General features: G+C 37.8%; 1 protein-coding gene across 1 annotated transcript in view; it reads right to left on the bottom strand.

Moving 5' to 3' along the window:
• MEIG1 (meiosis/spermiogenesis associated 1) overlaps positions 1 to 13,214 on the bottom strand; it is a 15,631-nt gene extending 2,417 nt beyond the window's left edge. The window contains exons 1-2 of the mRNA XM_008592462.1: positions 13,098 to 13,214; positions 1,785 to 1,951 (exon numbers count right to left, since the gene is read on the bottom strand). Of these exons, the coding sequence (XP_008590684.1) occupies positions 1,785 to 1,922 (138 nt within the window). The 5' untranslated portion in view covers positions 1,923 to 1,951; positions 13,098 to 13,214. The remainder of the gene's footprint in view (positions 1 to 1,784; positions 1,952 to 13,097) is intronic.
• Positions 13,215 to 13,867: the final 653 nt, after the last annotated feature.

Genomic DNA, 13,867 nt, shown 5'->3' with positions numbered 1-13,867 from the left:
GCGAAAGGTTTTGTTGTTTTTGTTACTTATCTTCTACTCCAAGATGAGAGTAAAAGCTATCATTCATTCAACACTCACTATTCATACACTCAACAAATTATTATCGAACCCTACAATGTCAGGCACATCAAATACATGATTTCACTGAATTCTTGTGACAATTTTCTAAAGCAGGCTCTGCCATGGCCATTTTACAGTTGAGGAGATGGAGATTCAATGAAGTTAACAACCCTTTCAGGACCACCCAGTTAATGAGAGGCAGAGCCATGGTGCAAACCTTGAACCAACTGACTCTGAAGCCTGCACATTGGTTCACTGGATTTCTTGAGGCCAGGCACTCTCGTACCTATTTTTTATCATCTAAAGCACTTGGCACAGACATTTGCACATGGGAGGTAACCAATAAATCCATACTGAATTGAAATGCAAGAACCTCTTTATGATTGACAAGTCATAAATAGGGCTATTTTCCCCTTTGTTACATGCGCGCACACACAAAAACACCCACCTAATCCTCTTAATTGCTTTTTGTGACCTTCCCTTTAAGGAAGTTCTTTGTGTTCTCTTAAATCTGATTTTATCTCAATAACAACATTTTTGGGCCTGGGGGTGTGGGAGCAGGAGTGACAAGAACACAAGTATGTTGATCCTGGGTCCTGTATATCTACCAATCTTAAGGCAAGGTATGAAGTTTATTTTTGAACAGCATTAAAATGCTTGTGTTTTACCTATTTAAAAGCTGTAGATCGTACAATACGGAAAACTACCTTTCGGTAATGGGGACAGAGTAAAACGTTAGTTGATATGAAGGGACAGATATGAGAGTCACAGTAGTCAAATCTTCGTATGATCAGCATTTTTAACTTCATTCCTCATTGATCCTAATAATGTCTGTTAAATTATTGTCTTTTAAATTAAAGAGCCTATTACATTTTAGTTCTGTATTGTCTCCATTTCTTTTCCTATCTGCTTTTTCAGGAAATATTAAGTAGAGGCCAAAGAGCAGAATAAAGGAAGAAGAAGAGATTATAAAGGTCTGAAAAATCCATACATGAATTAGTCTCTGAAAAATGGCAAATAATAAAAAATACAATATAAAATAAAAAGCTGAGTTAATAATAAACCCTGTGTTTTAACCCCAAAGCCAGAAATTGATATGTTTATGAATACTATGTCAAATTCTATAATAATCTTAAATTCTCCATCTCCTGGTAGGCAGTAGAATGAGTCCAAAAAATCACATTATAAACTAGTGCCCAGGTCTGGAGTTTGGTCTAGCCTTTGTAAAGCAAAGCTCTGTCTCTCCTGTCTCAGGAAATCCTGCAATGTACAGCCCAAATCAGGAGTTGTTCTTTAATAGTTTTTGTTGTCAAGTATACCCTTCATAAAAAAAACAAACAAACAAAAAAAAAAAACAAAAAAAAAAAACAGAAATTAACTCCTTTCCAATTCATGGTTAAAATAAAAAAGAATAGGAGGGAAATAATGTTTATACAACAAACTGAATATCTGATAATTACCTAAGTGAGTGAAAAAGAGCCTGCTTACATGGTCTGCCATAAAAGATTCATCTAGCAGAGCATAGTTGCTCAATAAACGCTGGAAAATCTTGAATGTGCCCAGCTGAGGGACTAACCTTTTCCCCAATGTGCCTGGCAAATCACTCTTCTGGGCCTTAGTCTCCCTGCAGTTACTCTCTGGTTCCTTGTTTTTTGTTTTTTAAATACTTCTCACCATCTAACAAACTCATTTTGAGTTCAGGTTTGCAGAGGCATAAATCTTACCATAGAAACTTGTTTTACTTGTTTATATTCAGTTTCATCCCGATATCCTGCTTGTTGAAATCTGTACAGATTTTCTATCTCGTCTGACCATTTTTTGGCACGACTGATTGATTTTGGTTTCACATCAGAACTAGCCATGGCTACAGAGGCCTTATTACCAATTATTTCTGAAAGATGTTAAAACAACATTAATAGATAACATAATCATGACAATTTTGAAAGTTCTTTTAAGAGTGAACAAAAGAAACACCTAAAAATTATATAGAGANCGGCAACGGATCGCAACCCTCAGTGTCGCGCCCGTACAGGACCAGGACCGGCAACGGGATCACAACCCTTGGTGCTGCACCCGCACCTCGCTCAGCCAGTGAGTGGGAACCGGTGTGTATGTGGGATCCGAACCCTCGGCGGGAGCGCCGCCACGCTCCCAAGCGGCGCATTGTAGCAGTGCGCCACCGGGCCAGCCCGGGAGTGATGTTCTAAAAGCTGTATACCAATTCTGGTGTTCCAGACATAGTTTGCACATTTCTGAAAACATGCTCTTACTTGTAACTGCTCAGTAGATTGTCAAAATACCGCAGCACCACCATTCCATTTAATTATATTACAAACAGCGTGCCTCTTTTCTTTTCCTTAAAAAAGGAATGTAAGATCAATCTTCTCACCCTCTTCCCTTTCTTGTTGCTAGGAAGCAATGGTTTCTTCTTTTTCCATTTCTTAATTGCTTGGAGACATCTCAATCACTGCAACCCATTTACTTAGATCACTGTGGCTCCTGATCCTCTGATACACCAATGTGAGAAGACAGACTAACACAAATTCCATGCAAGCCATATGGCTGTCATGATCCTGAGATCCCTGATTTTAAAACAGCATAGGAGGTCACTAATGGTCTTGGAAATTCAAATATTCAACTCTAGTTCATGGAACTGTCTATTCACCAATCAGGTTTTTCAAAGACATAATCTTGTACTTGTTTATCTCAGCTACTTCCTGTTATATTACAAAAATATATCAGTCATTTAACTGAAATAAAGTGCTCGGAATTTTCACCATGATTCCTTGAATCCATTATTCCACTAAAATGTATTTCTGTTGGTTGAAATATATTAAAGTCAGACTTCATAAAGTAGATTCTGTAAATGAATTAATATCTTTTGAATTCTTTTCAATCACAATGAAAAATTCTCATTGTTAAAAAAAGTCAAGAAATACATCAAAGTCCAAAAAAGAAAAGGCAAAATAATCGTCACATCAATTATAAATATCCATCCTTAACATTGAGTGAACATCATCCCAAATATATGGTGATTAGGATAGAGATAAAAAGTTTTATAAAAAAGAGCTTCACAGTAAATGCTTTTACAAGAGTAACACATTTAGCTGTACCTGGATTTAACGGGAAAAGTAGGGAACAGAAATAAAATTGAGAGACTTGCTGAATTTCAGATGAATGTTTCTTCAATATGAAAGACATAGCCTAGAAGTTCCCTTGATGGTTAATAAAAAAATGTAATGAAGACTGTTAGGAGGTTAAGATTCATTCGTTTCAACTCCATGTATCAGTCACACATGAGTACTCTTTTCTAAGAAAAATAAGGGAATGGGTCTTATGCTCCCCCTACCTCCTCTAGATTTTTGCTACATTATTTAACATGCTAAAGATTATGGCATTTACATTCTCTTCTGACACCATAACTCCCACTGTTGTATGGACGTAGCTCCAGATTTAAATGAATTTAATGAAGTCGTTTGCATCACATAGGTTTTTCCCTGATAAAAGTAGCAACAACATAAGCAGATATATCATGAGTATTGCCGTTGGCATTTTTTCCAATGCGTACATCAACATGGGTATTGATCAGACCAAAGAAAATTAGGGTCTTGTTAGTATGTCTAAAACATTTGTTCCTTAGTTAACGATTTACGTTCAGACTCATGTTGCATTTTATGGCAATTCAGTGTTATGGTATGGTACAAATTTCTGTAAAATTTGGAATATCTGACAAAACAGTAAAGTTATGTTTCAGTGAAACTCTTGTCCTTTAATTCCTTTCATTTTAATGGGAATTTCACTACTTCAGTGATGCACAGTACTAGCTTTGACCAACGAATGATTTGCACATGTGTGGTAGAGCCTGATAATCCATTTATATATATATATCTATAGGACATGAGTATACAAAGGAGAGGTTTTCAAAAAGTTCATGGAAAGATTTATACTAGCTTTCAATTTTATTTTTCCATGAACATTTGAAATACCCTCGGATTTAGTACAGGAAAAGTGATGCTAAAAAACATGAAAGGGGGAAAAAGTGTGAATTCACTGTATTAAACAAACTTTCAAAATTAGTCATTTTTATATGGATTTAGGGGAAGTATTACTTACATTGTTTTTACAGATGAAGGACGTTTTCTAAAAGTAGTGGTACAATTTTAATTTTTGTTTTATCTAAGCCATTTGGGCTTTAGGCTTGGCTTTTTGGTACATAATAAAACACATTTTTTTGATCGTATTCATTCAAGAAGTATTTTACTGAATGTAATGTATGTAACCTTTCGTCACTTTCAGGTCAAACAACATGTCAACTATTCATATAAAAATGATACATTTAATAAAAAAGCAGAAAATATACTGCATTCAGTTGGACTTCCGGTGAAACAAACTTTTTTTTTTTTCCAGTAGAAATACACATCTTTCTAGGTATTATCAAAGCATTTCTTATGTATATATATTTTTTCTTAATTTTATTTTATTGGTTATGCATATTCATGGGGTACAAAGCTGACCTTCACCACTTGCACCCAGGATGTGATGGTCAAATAAACAGTATCAGAATGCCCATTACCATAAATTACAATTATTCCCCATGTCCCACGCCAAATTAATCCCCGGCTTCCCTCCCCCACCCCCCACAACCCTATGTATACTTTTTCCCATCCGTGAGTCCAAGATACCAGTGTGGTCTTTCCTTTCTTCTTTCTCTCTCAGTTCCTACTTATAAGTGAGGACATGTGGTATTTTTCCCTCTGTGCCTGGCTTATTTCACTTAAAATAATTTTCTCCAAGCTCATCCATGTTGCTGCAAATGGCAGAATTTCATTCCTTTTTATGGCAAAGTGGTATTCCATGGTGTATATATACCACAGTTTCCTTATCCAGTCATCCACCGATGGACATTTAGGTTGCTTCCATATCTTTGCTATTGTAAACAGAGCTGCGATGACCATGGGAGTGCACGTATCCCTTCAAAAAGATGATTTTCATTCCTTTGGGTATATACCTAGAAGTGGGATTGCTGGATTGTATGGTAGATCTATCTGTAGTTGTTTGAGAAACCACCATAATGTTTTCCATAGTGGTTGTACTAATTTACAGTCCCACCAACAGTGCAGGAGCGTTCCCTTCTCTCCACATCCTCATCAGCATTTGTTATTCTCTGTCTTTTTGATTGTAGCCAATCTAACCAGGGTGAGGTGATATCTCAATGTGGTTTTCATTTGCATTTCCCCAATGATTAGTGATGTTGACCATTTTTTTTAAGTGACTTTTGACCATTTGTATGTTTTCCTTTGAAAAATGTCTATTCAGTTCCTTTGCCCATTTTTTAATTGGTTTTTTTTTTTTTTTTACTGTATAGTTGTTTGAATTTCTTGTATATTCTGGATATTAGTCCCTTGTCAGATATATAGTTTGCAAAAATTTTCTCCCATTCCGTAGGTTGTCATTTCACTCTGTTGATTGTTTCCTTTGCTGTGCAGAAGCTTTTTAGTTTGATATAATCCCATTTATTTCTTTTTTCTTTCTTTCTTTCTTTCTTTCTTTCTTTCTTTCTTTCTTTCTTTCTTTCTTTTTTTTTTTTTTTTTTTTTTTTTTTTTTTTTTTTTTTTTTTTTTTTTTTGTCTTTTTTTGAGATCGGCCGCACAGCACTCAGCCAGTGAGTGCACCGGCCATCCCTATATAGGATGTGAACCCGTGGCCTTGGTGTTATCAGCACGGCACTCTGCCGAGTGAGCCACGGGCCGGCCTGACAGTTTTTTTTCTTGGCATGCATTTCCTTGAGATCCCTTTTTTCCCATTTTTTTTTATACTTTGGGGAGCGCTGCTGCGCTCCCAGCGCCACACTCTCCCAAGTGCGCCACGGGCTCGGCCCTATTTTTTCTTCTGTTGCTTGTGCTTCTGGGCTCATGTTCATAAAGTCTGTGCCCAGACCTACTTCCTGAAGTGTTTCCCCTATATTTTCCCTTAGTAGTTTTACAGTTTCAGGTCTTATACTTAAATATTTAATCTGTTTTGAGTGGATTTCGGTATGTGGTGAGAGGTGCAGGTCTAGTTTCATTCTTCTGCATATGGATATCCAATCCCCAGCACCATTTATTGAAGAGGCAGTCTTTTCCCCAAGGTATGTTTTTGTCAAAAATCAGTTGGCTGTAAGTATGTGGGTTGATTTCTGGGTTCTGTATTCTGTTCCACTGCTCCAATTGTCTATTTTTATTCCAGTACCATGCTGTTTCAGTTGTCACGGCCTTGTAGTATAATTTGAAGTCAGGTAGTGTTATACCTCCAGCTTTATTTTTTTGCTCAGGATCTGCCAAATCCCAGCTTCAGCGAGGGGTGGGTACCCGAAAAGAGATGGAGAGGGTTGACGAAAATAACAAACACAGACGGAGACCTCAATGCATCAATATGCATGTTCTCTCTCTGTGGGCTGTCAGCGTGTTGCAGCTAGAGCCCAGTAGAGCATGAGACAGTGCCTTTTATTTAGGTTTTTCTCTGCCGGTGGGTTTTGGGTACTATTTTTATTATATCAGCAAGCTTAAATCAATAGTCCAAAAAGCAGGGAGGAAACTTTTTTAGAGGTCAGCCAGTCCTTTCCTTTTGTCAGCATGTCTCAGGTGATCAACTTGTGCTTCTTTTTCCTGGAATCTAAAAGGAAAAATGTTAACATTTAAATTCTAATGGGGGTCTAATGATTTTATGTTCTAATGGAATGAACCTACTGTTCATATGGAAAAAGAACAGTGGATATTTGAGCAGCATTATCATGCACATTTTAAGGTTATGCATTGGCTGTGGCCCTGTAATCTTGATCTAAATGTCAAGGTGTCATTGTGCACAGCACTATCCCTCACAAAACCAGTTGCACTCTCTTATTTTTCTAAGATCTAATTTTGCAGGTTTAATAATTTTGCAACATATATTTTTATCCCAACACCTGATTCTTAATGATTTATTTAAAACTGGACACCACCAAGTAAAGGGAATTCTACGATTTCATTCCCGTATACTTAATTTATCCCAATCATATAATTTCCCATTAATACCAACCATTCTCTTGCCATTAATATAATCTCCAGTAAATGATGTTTGCCAACTTACATCATATTTTGGACGTCCCCCAGGGGGATACCAAATTTTTCCTTTCCCCATTTTATATCCCCTGTAACCATTTACCCAGATGGTGGGAAGAGGATGGGGACTTCTTTTATTTATTAATTTCTCTGGTAAAGGCAATTGCTCATGATTAATCATGACTGATGTTTTTGAAACATCCGTTGGCATAATTAATTGGCTCAAAAGGTTTGTTGGCACTATCTAATTTTATGACAACAACTGTTTGTGTGTCATTTTCTGCATCTTTTGGAAACTCAAGAAACTGCCATGCTGACCAAAACATCAAAACAGAGAGTAAAAGCAGTACCACTATGCCAAGGCAGAGATCCTTACAGTGAAAGCAAGTGCTCATAGCCATGGTCCTGCCAGCAGCTCTCCCTCCAACAGCCTTGACAACTCGGAGAGGGCAGCTTAAGCTATTCTTTTCAGGACTCCACCATGGCGTGGACCGTGCCAAGGATCGCTTTGGCTATTTGGGTTCTTTTATTGTTCCATATGAATGTTAGGATTATTTTTTCTATTTCTGTAAAGAATCTTATTGGAATTTTGATGGGGATTGCATTGAATCTGTAGATCACTTTGGGTAGTATGGACATTTTCACAATGTTAATTCTTCCAATCCAAGAACATGGAATATCTTTCCACCTTTTTATGTCATCTTTAATTTCTTTCAGCAGTGATTTGTAGTTTTCATTGTAGAGATCTTTCACTTCCTTAGTTAAATTGATTCCTAAGTACTTTATTTTTTTGTGGCTATTATAAATGTGCTTACTGTCTTGAGTTCTCTTTCTGTTAGTTCACTATTGGAGTATATAAATGCAACTGATTTCAGGGCATTGATTTTATATCCTGCAAACTTACTAAAAACAGTAATCAGCTCTAAGAGTTTTTTGATAGAGTTTTTAGGTTTTTCTCTATATAAGATCATGTCATCTGCAAATAGGGACAGTTGGACTTCATCTTTTCAAATCTGGATGCCTTTTATTTCTTTTTCTTGCCTGATTGCTCTTGCTAGTACCTCCAGTACTATGTTAAATATGAGTGGTGAGAGTGGGTATCCTTTTCTTGTTCCTGTTCTTAAAGGAAAAGCCTTTAGTTTTTCCTCATTTAGGATGATATTGGTAATGGGTTTGTCATAGATGGCTTTTATCATGTTGAGATACTTCCCTTCTATACCTAATTTGCTGAGAGCTTTTATCATGAAGGGATATGGGAATTTTGTTGAATGCTTTCTCTGCATCTACTGAGATAATCATATGGTTTTTGTCCTTGATTTTGTTGATGTGGTGTATCATATTTATTAACTTGTGTATGTTGAATCATCCTTGAATCTCTGGGATGAACCCCATTTGATCATGGTGTATAATTTTTTGATGTGTTGTATTCTGATTACTAGTATTTTATTGAGGATTTTTGTGTCTATATTCATAAGAGATATTGGTCTGTAGTTTTGTTTTTTTGTTGTATCTTTGTCTGGTTTTGGTATCAGGAGATACTGGCCTCATAGAATGAGCTGGGGAGTGTAGCCTCTACTTCAATTTTTTGGAATAGTTTGAAGAGAATGGGTATTAATTCCTCTTTAAAGGCTTGGTAGAACTCAGCAGTAGAGCCATCCAGTCCTGGGATTTTCTTTGTTGGAGACTATTGATTACTGCTTCAATCTCTTTGCTAGTTATTGGTCTGTTAAGATCTCCTATGTCTTCTTGGTTCAGTCTTGGTAGTTTGTATGTGTCCAGAAATTTATCCATTTCCTTCAGGTTTTCATATTTGTTGGTGTATAGTTGTTTGTAATAGTCTGTAATGATTTCTTTTTTTTTGTATTTCTGTGGTACCAGTTGTAATGTCTCCTTTTTCATTTCTGATTTTTGTAATTTGGGTCTTCTCTTTTCTTTTTTCTTTTTCTTTTTTTGTTAACCTAGCTAATGGTTTGTCTATTTTGTTTATCTTCCAAAAAAACAACCTTTTGTTTCATTAATCTTTTGTGTCATTTTTTGGCACTCTATATCATTTAGTTCTTCTCTAATATTATTTCTTTCTGGCTACTAACTTTGGGATGGAATTGTTCTTGTTTTTCTAGTTCTTTTAGGTGTAGGGTTAGGTTGTTTACTTGAAGTCTTCCAGTCTTTTTGTTGTAAGCATTTATTGCTGTAAACTTGCCTCTTAGTACTGCTTTAGCCATATCTCACAGCTAAATGATATGATGTGTCTTTATTTTCATTGTTTTCTAGATATTTTTTGATTTCCTGTTAAATTTCTTCTTGGACCTATAGGTCATTAAGGAGACTGTTGTTTAATTTTCATGTATTTGTATGTAGTCTTGAGTTTCACTTCTTATTAACTTCTAGTTTTAATCCATTATGGTCTGAAAAGGTAGTTGAGATGATTTTGATTTTTTTAAGTTATTGAGACTTAATCTGTGGTCTAATATGTGACCTGGAGAATGTTCCATGTACTGATGAGAAAAATATATACTCTCTTGCGGAAGAAATGTTCTATAGATATCTTTCAGGTCCAATTGGTCTAAAGTGTCATTTAAATCCTGTGATTCTCTGTTGATTTGTTGCCTGGAGGATCTGTCCAATGATGAGAGGTCCCCTACTATTATCATTTTGGGGTCTCTTTCTTTAGGTCTGGTAGTGTTTGCTTTACATATCTGGGTGTTCCAGTGCTGGGTACATAAATGTTTATGATTGTTATGTCTTCTCACTGGATAGATCCCTTTATCATTATATAGTGTCCTTCTTTGTCACTTTTTATGTTTTTTGGTTTAAAGTCTATTTTATCTGAAACAAGAATAGCTACTCCTACTTGTTTCTGGTTTCATTTGTGGTATATCTTTTTCCATCCCTTCACTATTAGTCTGTGTGCATCTCTACCAGTGAGATGAGTCTCTTCAGGACAACGTATAGTTGGGTCTTGCTTTTTGATCCAATCTGGCAGTCTGTGTCTTTTGAGTGGGGTGTTTAATCCATTTACATTTAGGGTCATTATTAAGAGATATTGTGTTATTCTTGGCATTTTATGGCTTTTTGTTTAGATGGTTTAAGTATCTTTTGTTTCTTTCTTCTCCTTTGATTATTGGTCATCAATGTTTGTGGGTTTTCTTGAGGTGGTGAAGTTTAGTTTCTTTTATCTTTCTCATTTGCATTTGTGTTTTACTAGTGGGTTTTGTTCTTACTTGTGCATTCATGTTAGTGATTAATGTTTTTTGGATTCTAGGTGCAGGACTCCCCTATGGATTTCTTGCAGTGCTGGTCATGTGGTGTTAACTCCCACAATTTTTGTTTGTCTGAGAAATACACTATTTCTCCCTCATTTCTGAAGGATAACCTTGCTGGGTACAGTATTCTTGGCTGGTAGTTTTTTTCTTTTAGTATTTTGAATATGTCAGCCCATTTTCTTCTTGCCTGTAGAGTTTCAGTTGAGACATCTGCTGGTAGTCTGATGGGGACTCCCTTATAAGTGTCTTGACTCTTTTCTCTTGCTGCTTTTAGGATTCTCTCTTTAAGCTTTTCCAGTTTGACTGTAATGTGTCTTGGAGAGGATCTTTTTGGATTGAGTCTATTTGGAGATCTTTGAGCTTCCTGGATCTGAAGGCCTGCATCTCTTCCTATACCTGGGATGTTTTCTTCTATTATTTCATTGAATAGATTTTCAATGCCTTTTCTCCTCCTCTTTAGGAACACAAGATACAGATGTTTGTGCACTTAAAGTTGTCTGCTAGCTCTCTTAGACATTCTTCATTTTTTAAAATTCTTTTTTCCTTTTTTTGGTCTGCCTTGGTTATTTCATAAAGACCATCTTTGAGTTCAGAAATTCTTTCTACCACTTGTTCTAATCTACTGTGTTTTTTATTTCATTGAATGTGTGTTTCAGTTCCAGGAGTTCTGCTACATTCTTTTTTAAGGTATTAATCTCTTTGTAAATTTCCTCCTTCATATTCTTGATATTATTTTCTAGTTTCATTGCGTTGTCTTACAGAGTCCTCTCTTACCTCATTGAATTTCCTTAAGATAGTTACTTGGAATTCCTTTTCAGTCATTCAAAGGTATACCCTGGTCTGCAGGGTCTGGTACTTGAAAGTTACTGAATTCCTTTGACAGTGTCATATTTTCTGATTTTTTTCATATTTCTAGTATCTCTACATTGATTTCTGGACACCAGGCAGATCCGTTGCTTCTTCTATTCATCTGGAATAGACTTGAAGGAGAGAGATTTATTCCTCTTTTTCCAGGCTCCTCCAGTGACTCTCCTTGTGTTGATGAAGTCAAATATGTGGTGGGCCAACTGTACAATGGTTGTGTATGTTTTTAAGGGAGCAAGCCATCCTTGCAACAGAAGTAGCTGTGGTGGTGGATTTTGTGGACCACCTCTGTGAAAGATGTGCAAGGCCTTGTGGTGGTGGTGTGGGGTCTTGTCTAGCATGCCAGCTGCTCAAGGGGCTGGGAGGTGAGCTATCTGGGTCTCCTGCCTGCCTGGCTTGATATTACCAAGCATTTCAAAATTTTGTTTTCTCAAAATATCTAAAGGGAATGTGAATGTTATTTTCACCATAATAGGAACCCTAGTGGCATCCCCATCAATTTGTGACAACAAAAAAATGAACGTTGTTCATGCCATAGTTGAAGAGGACAGAAGATTAACAGCCGAAACAATATCCAACACCATAGACATCTCAACTGGTTCAGCTTACACAATTCTGACTGAAAAATTACAGTTGAGCAAACTTTCTATAAATATACAGTGGTGGCAAAACTATAATATATTGTGGTGGTGCAAATTTCATATTTTTGATCAGTCAATTTATGAAAAATACAAACTAAAATTAGAAAAGATCAACTTACAATTTCTTGATTAACTATTTCAGTTAATTTCTGGGAAATTCAGCTGCAGTACTAATTCACCTAGTAACATTCAGCACTTTCAAACAGTGGTTTATTTACTGACAGTTGTGGCAAAAAAAGAATTGATATAAAATACATTTGACCTCTATAATACTAAATTGTAAAACTGTATCTCCACAAACAGGAAATAGCAATCAATGCCTGGGTTTCCAGTTTGCAAAAACTGAATTTTATTAAATACTATTAGGGTTTGTAACAGTACTTTAAAAACCCCACCAATCTCAAATCCCTGACAATCTAAAGATGTAAGAGCCTCTGACCTAACCAGCCACCTCCAAACCCTTTTAATCTCCATTTCTCTCTGAAAAATGTTTCTAATTTTCCTGGTATTAAAACCCCAGGGTCCTTAGCCTCTCTAATCTTCCACTTCTTTCCCCTTTTTATTATTTCTGTTCCTAAGAAGCAGCAGGGTATGGCCGAATATTACTTTAACTAGCATGTAACCTTGGCCAAGACAATGCACATTCCTGGGCCTCAGTTTCCTCAACTGTAAAAGGTGGAGCATTAGACGGTCTGTAAAGTCCTCACATTCCCCGTTCCAATGTCGTTGGGTTAAAAGAGAAAGCAGTTCCCAAAATACGCCTTGGTGGTCCACGGTCTGGGTGTGTAATATGCACTGTGCAGTCATTAATAAGTGGCTTTGGCCACTAATTTGGGGTCCCCACAGCTAACATGCCTTCCTTTCTCTGTGTCAGAAATCACCAACTGTGTCTCTCAGGTAAAACTGCCAGAGAAGTCTGGGATGAGAAAGTATTCTAAAAACGGGATCAAATGATTAAGCCCTCAGACTCGCGACTCTACAGCCAAGGTGCGAGCAGGTCGGGAGGGAAACTTACGGGACAGTCAGACTCTGAAACTCAGAATGCGCCAAATAAAGACCCTCCCTAAGAAAGAGGAAGGAGACTTGTACACAGGGGCCAGCTGGACAAACCGCCACAGGCACGAGGGAGCAGCGGAAGGGGCGGAGCCTGGGCTTCAGGGGCGGGGCCGGGGCTCAGCGACGCGTCCACCCACCCCTGGGTCCTGCTCTCCGTGGTTACCCTCGCTCGGCCGAGCAGGAGAGGCCGGGGGCGCCCCGCCGGGGAGCTCGCAGGCGGGCGCGGCAGTGTCGCGATCTCCACTCGGGATCCGTGCACTGGGCCAGCGACAGGCCAACTGTCGCGGCGTCTTCGCCCCTCGCGTGTCCTAGCAACCCGGAGACGCCGCTGGAACACCGCCCTCACTCGGGCCACGCCCCCCGCGAGTGGACCTTGGTGCGCACGCGCGGGGGCTTCACGGATGTCGGGCGCAGTTTGCTACATCAGTATAGATCCCAGGACCGGAGCGCTGCGAGGGTTTACCCCTGAGCAGAACTGGAGAGTGAAGCGTGCTATTTGCTGTTTCCTGAATCCCAGACAGAATTCCCTAAGAAAGCGGATCAGAGAATGGATCCGGAACTGACGTTTCTAGTTCCTGATAGTATGTATCTCCTGTCAATCTGTGGAGATTAAATGAACCAGTCCATAGGGTCGAGCATGGTGCCTGACAATTAGTAAACCTATAACATATGTTACCTATAGCATCAATTTTTTGGCTAACATTATCTTCATTATTATATTTAAAATACCATCTATTTTAGTGAAAAATGATCAGATTCAGGATACATATTTTGAATGTAGAACCATTAGGATTTGCTAATAAATTGGAGAGCGAAAGAGAAACAGGCAGTGGCGTGCAGGACCCAGCTCATTAGAGCTCGTGGGAACTGATGGTTGAATTCTCTGGAATTTTTTGAGCCAGTTGTT

The sequence above is a fragment of the Galeopterus variegatus genome, unplaced genomic scaffold (genome assembly GCF_000696425.1).
Source record: "Galeopterus variegatus unplaced genomic scaffold, G_variegatus-3.0.2 Scaffold7951, whole genome shotgun sequence".
Taxonomy (NCBI): Eukaryota; Metazoa; Chordata; class Mammalia; order Dermoptera; family Cynocephalidae; genus Galeopterus; species Galeopterus variegatus.
This window is presented reverse-complemented; position numbering and strand designations above follow the sequence as displayed.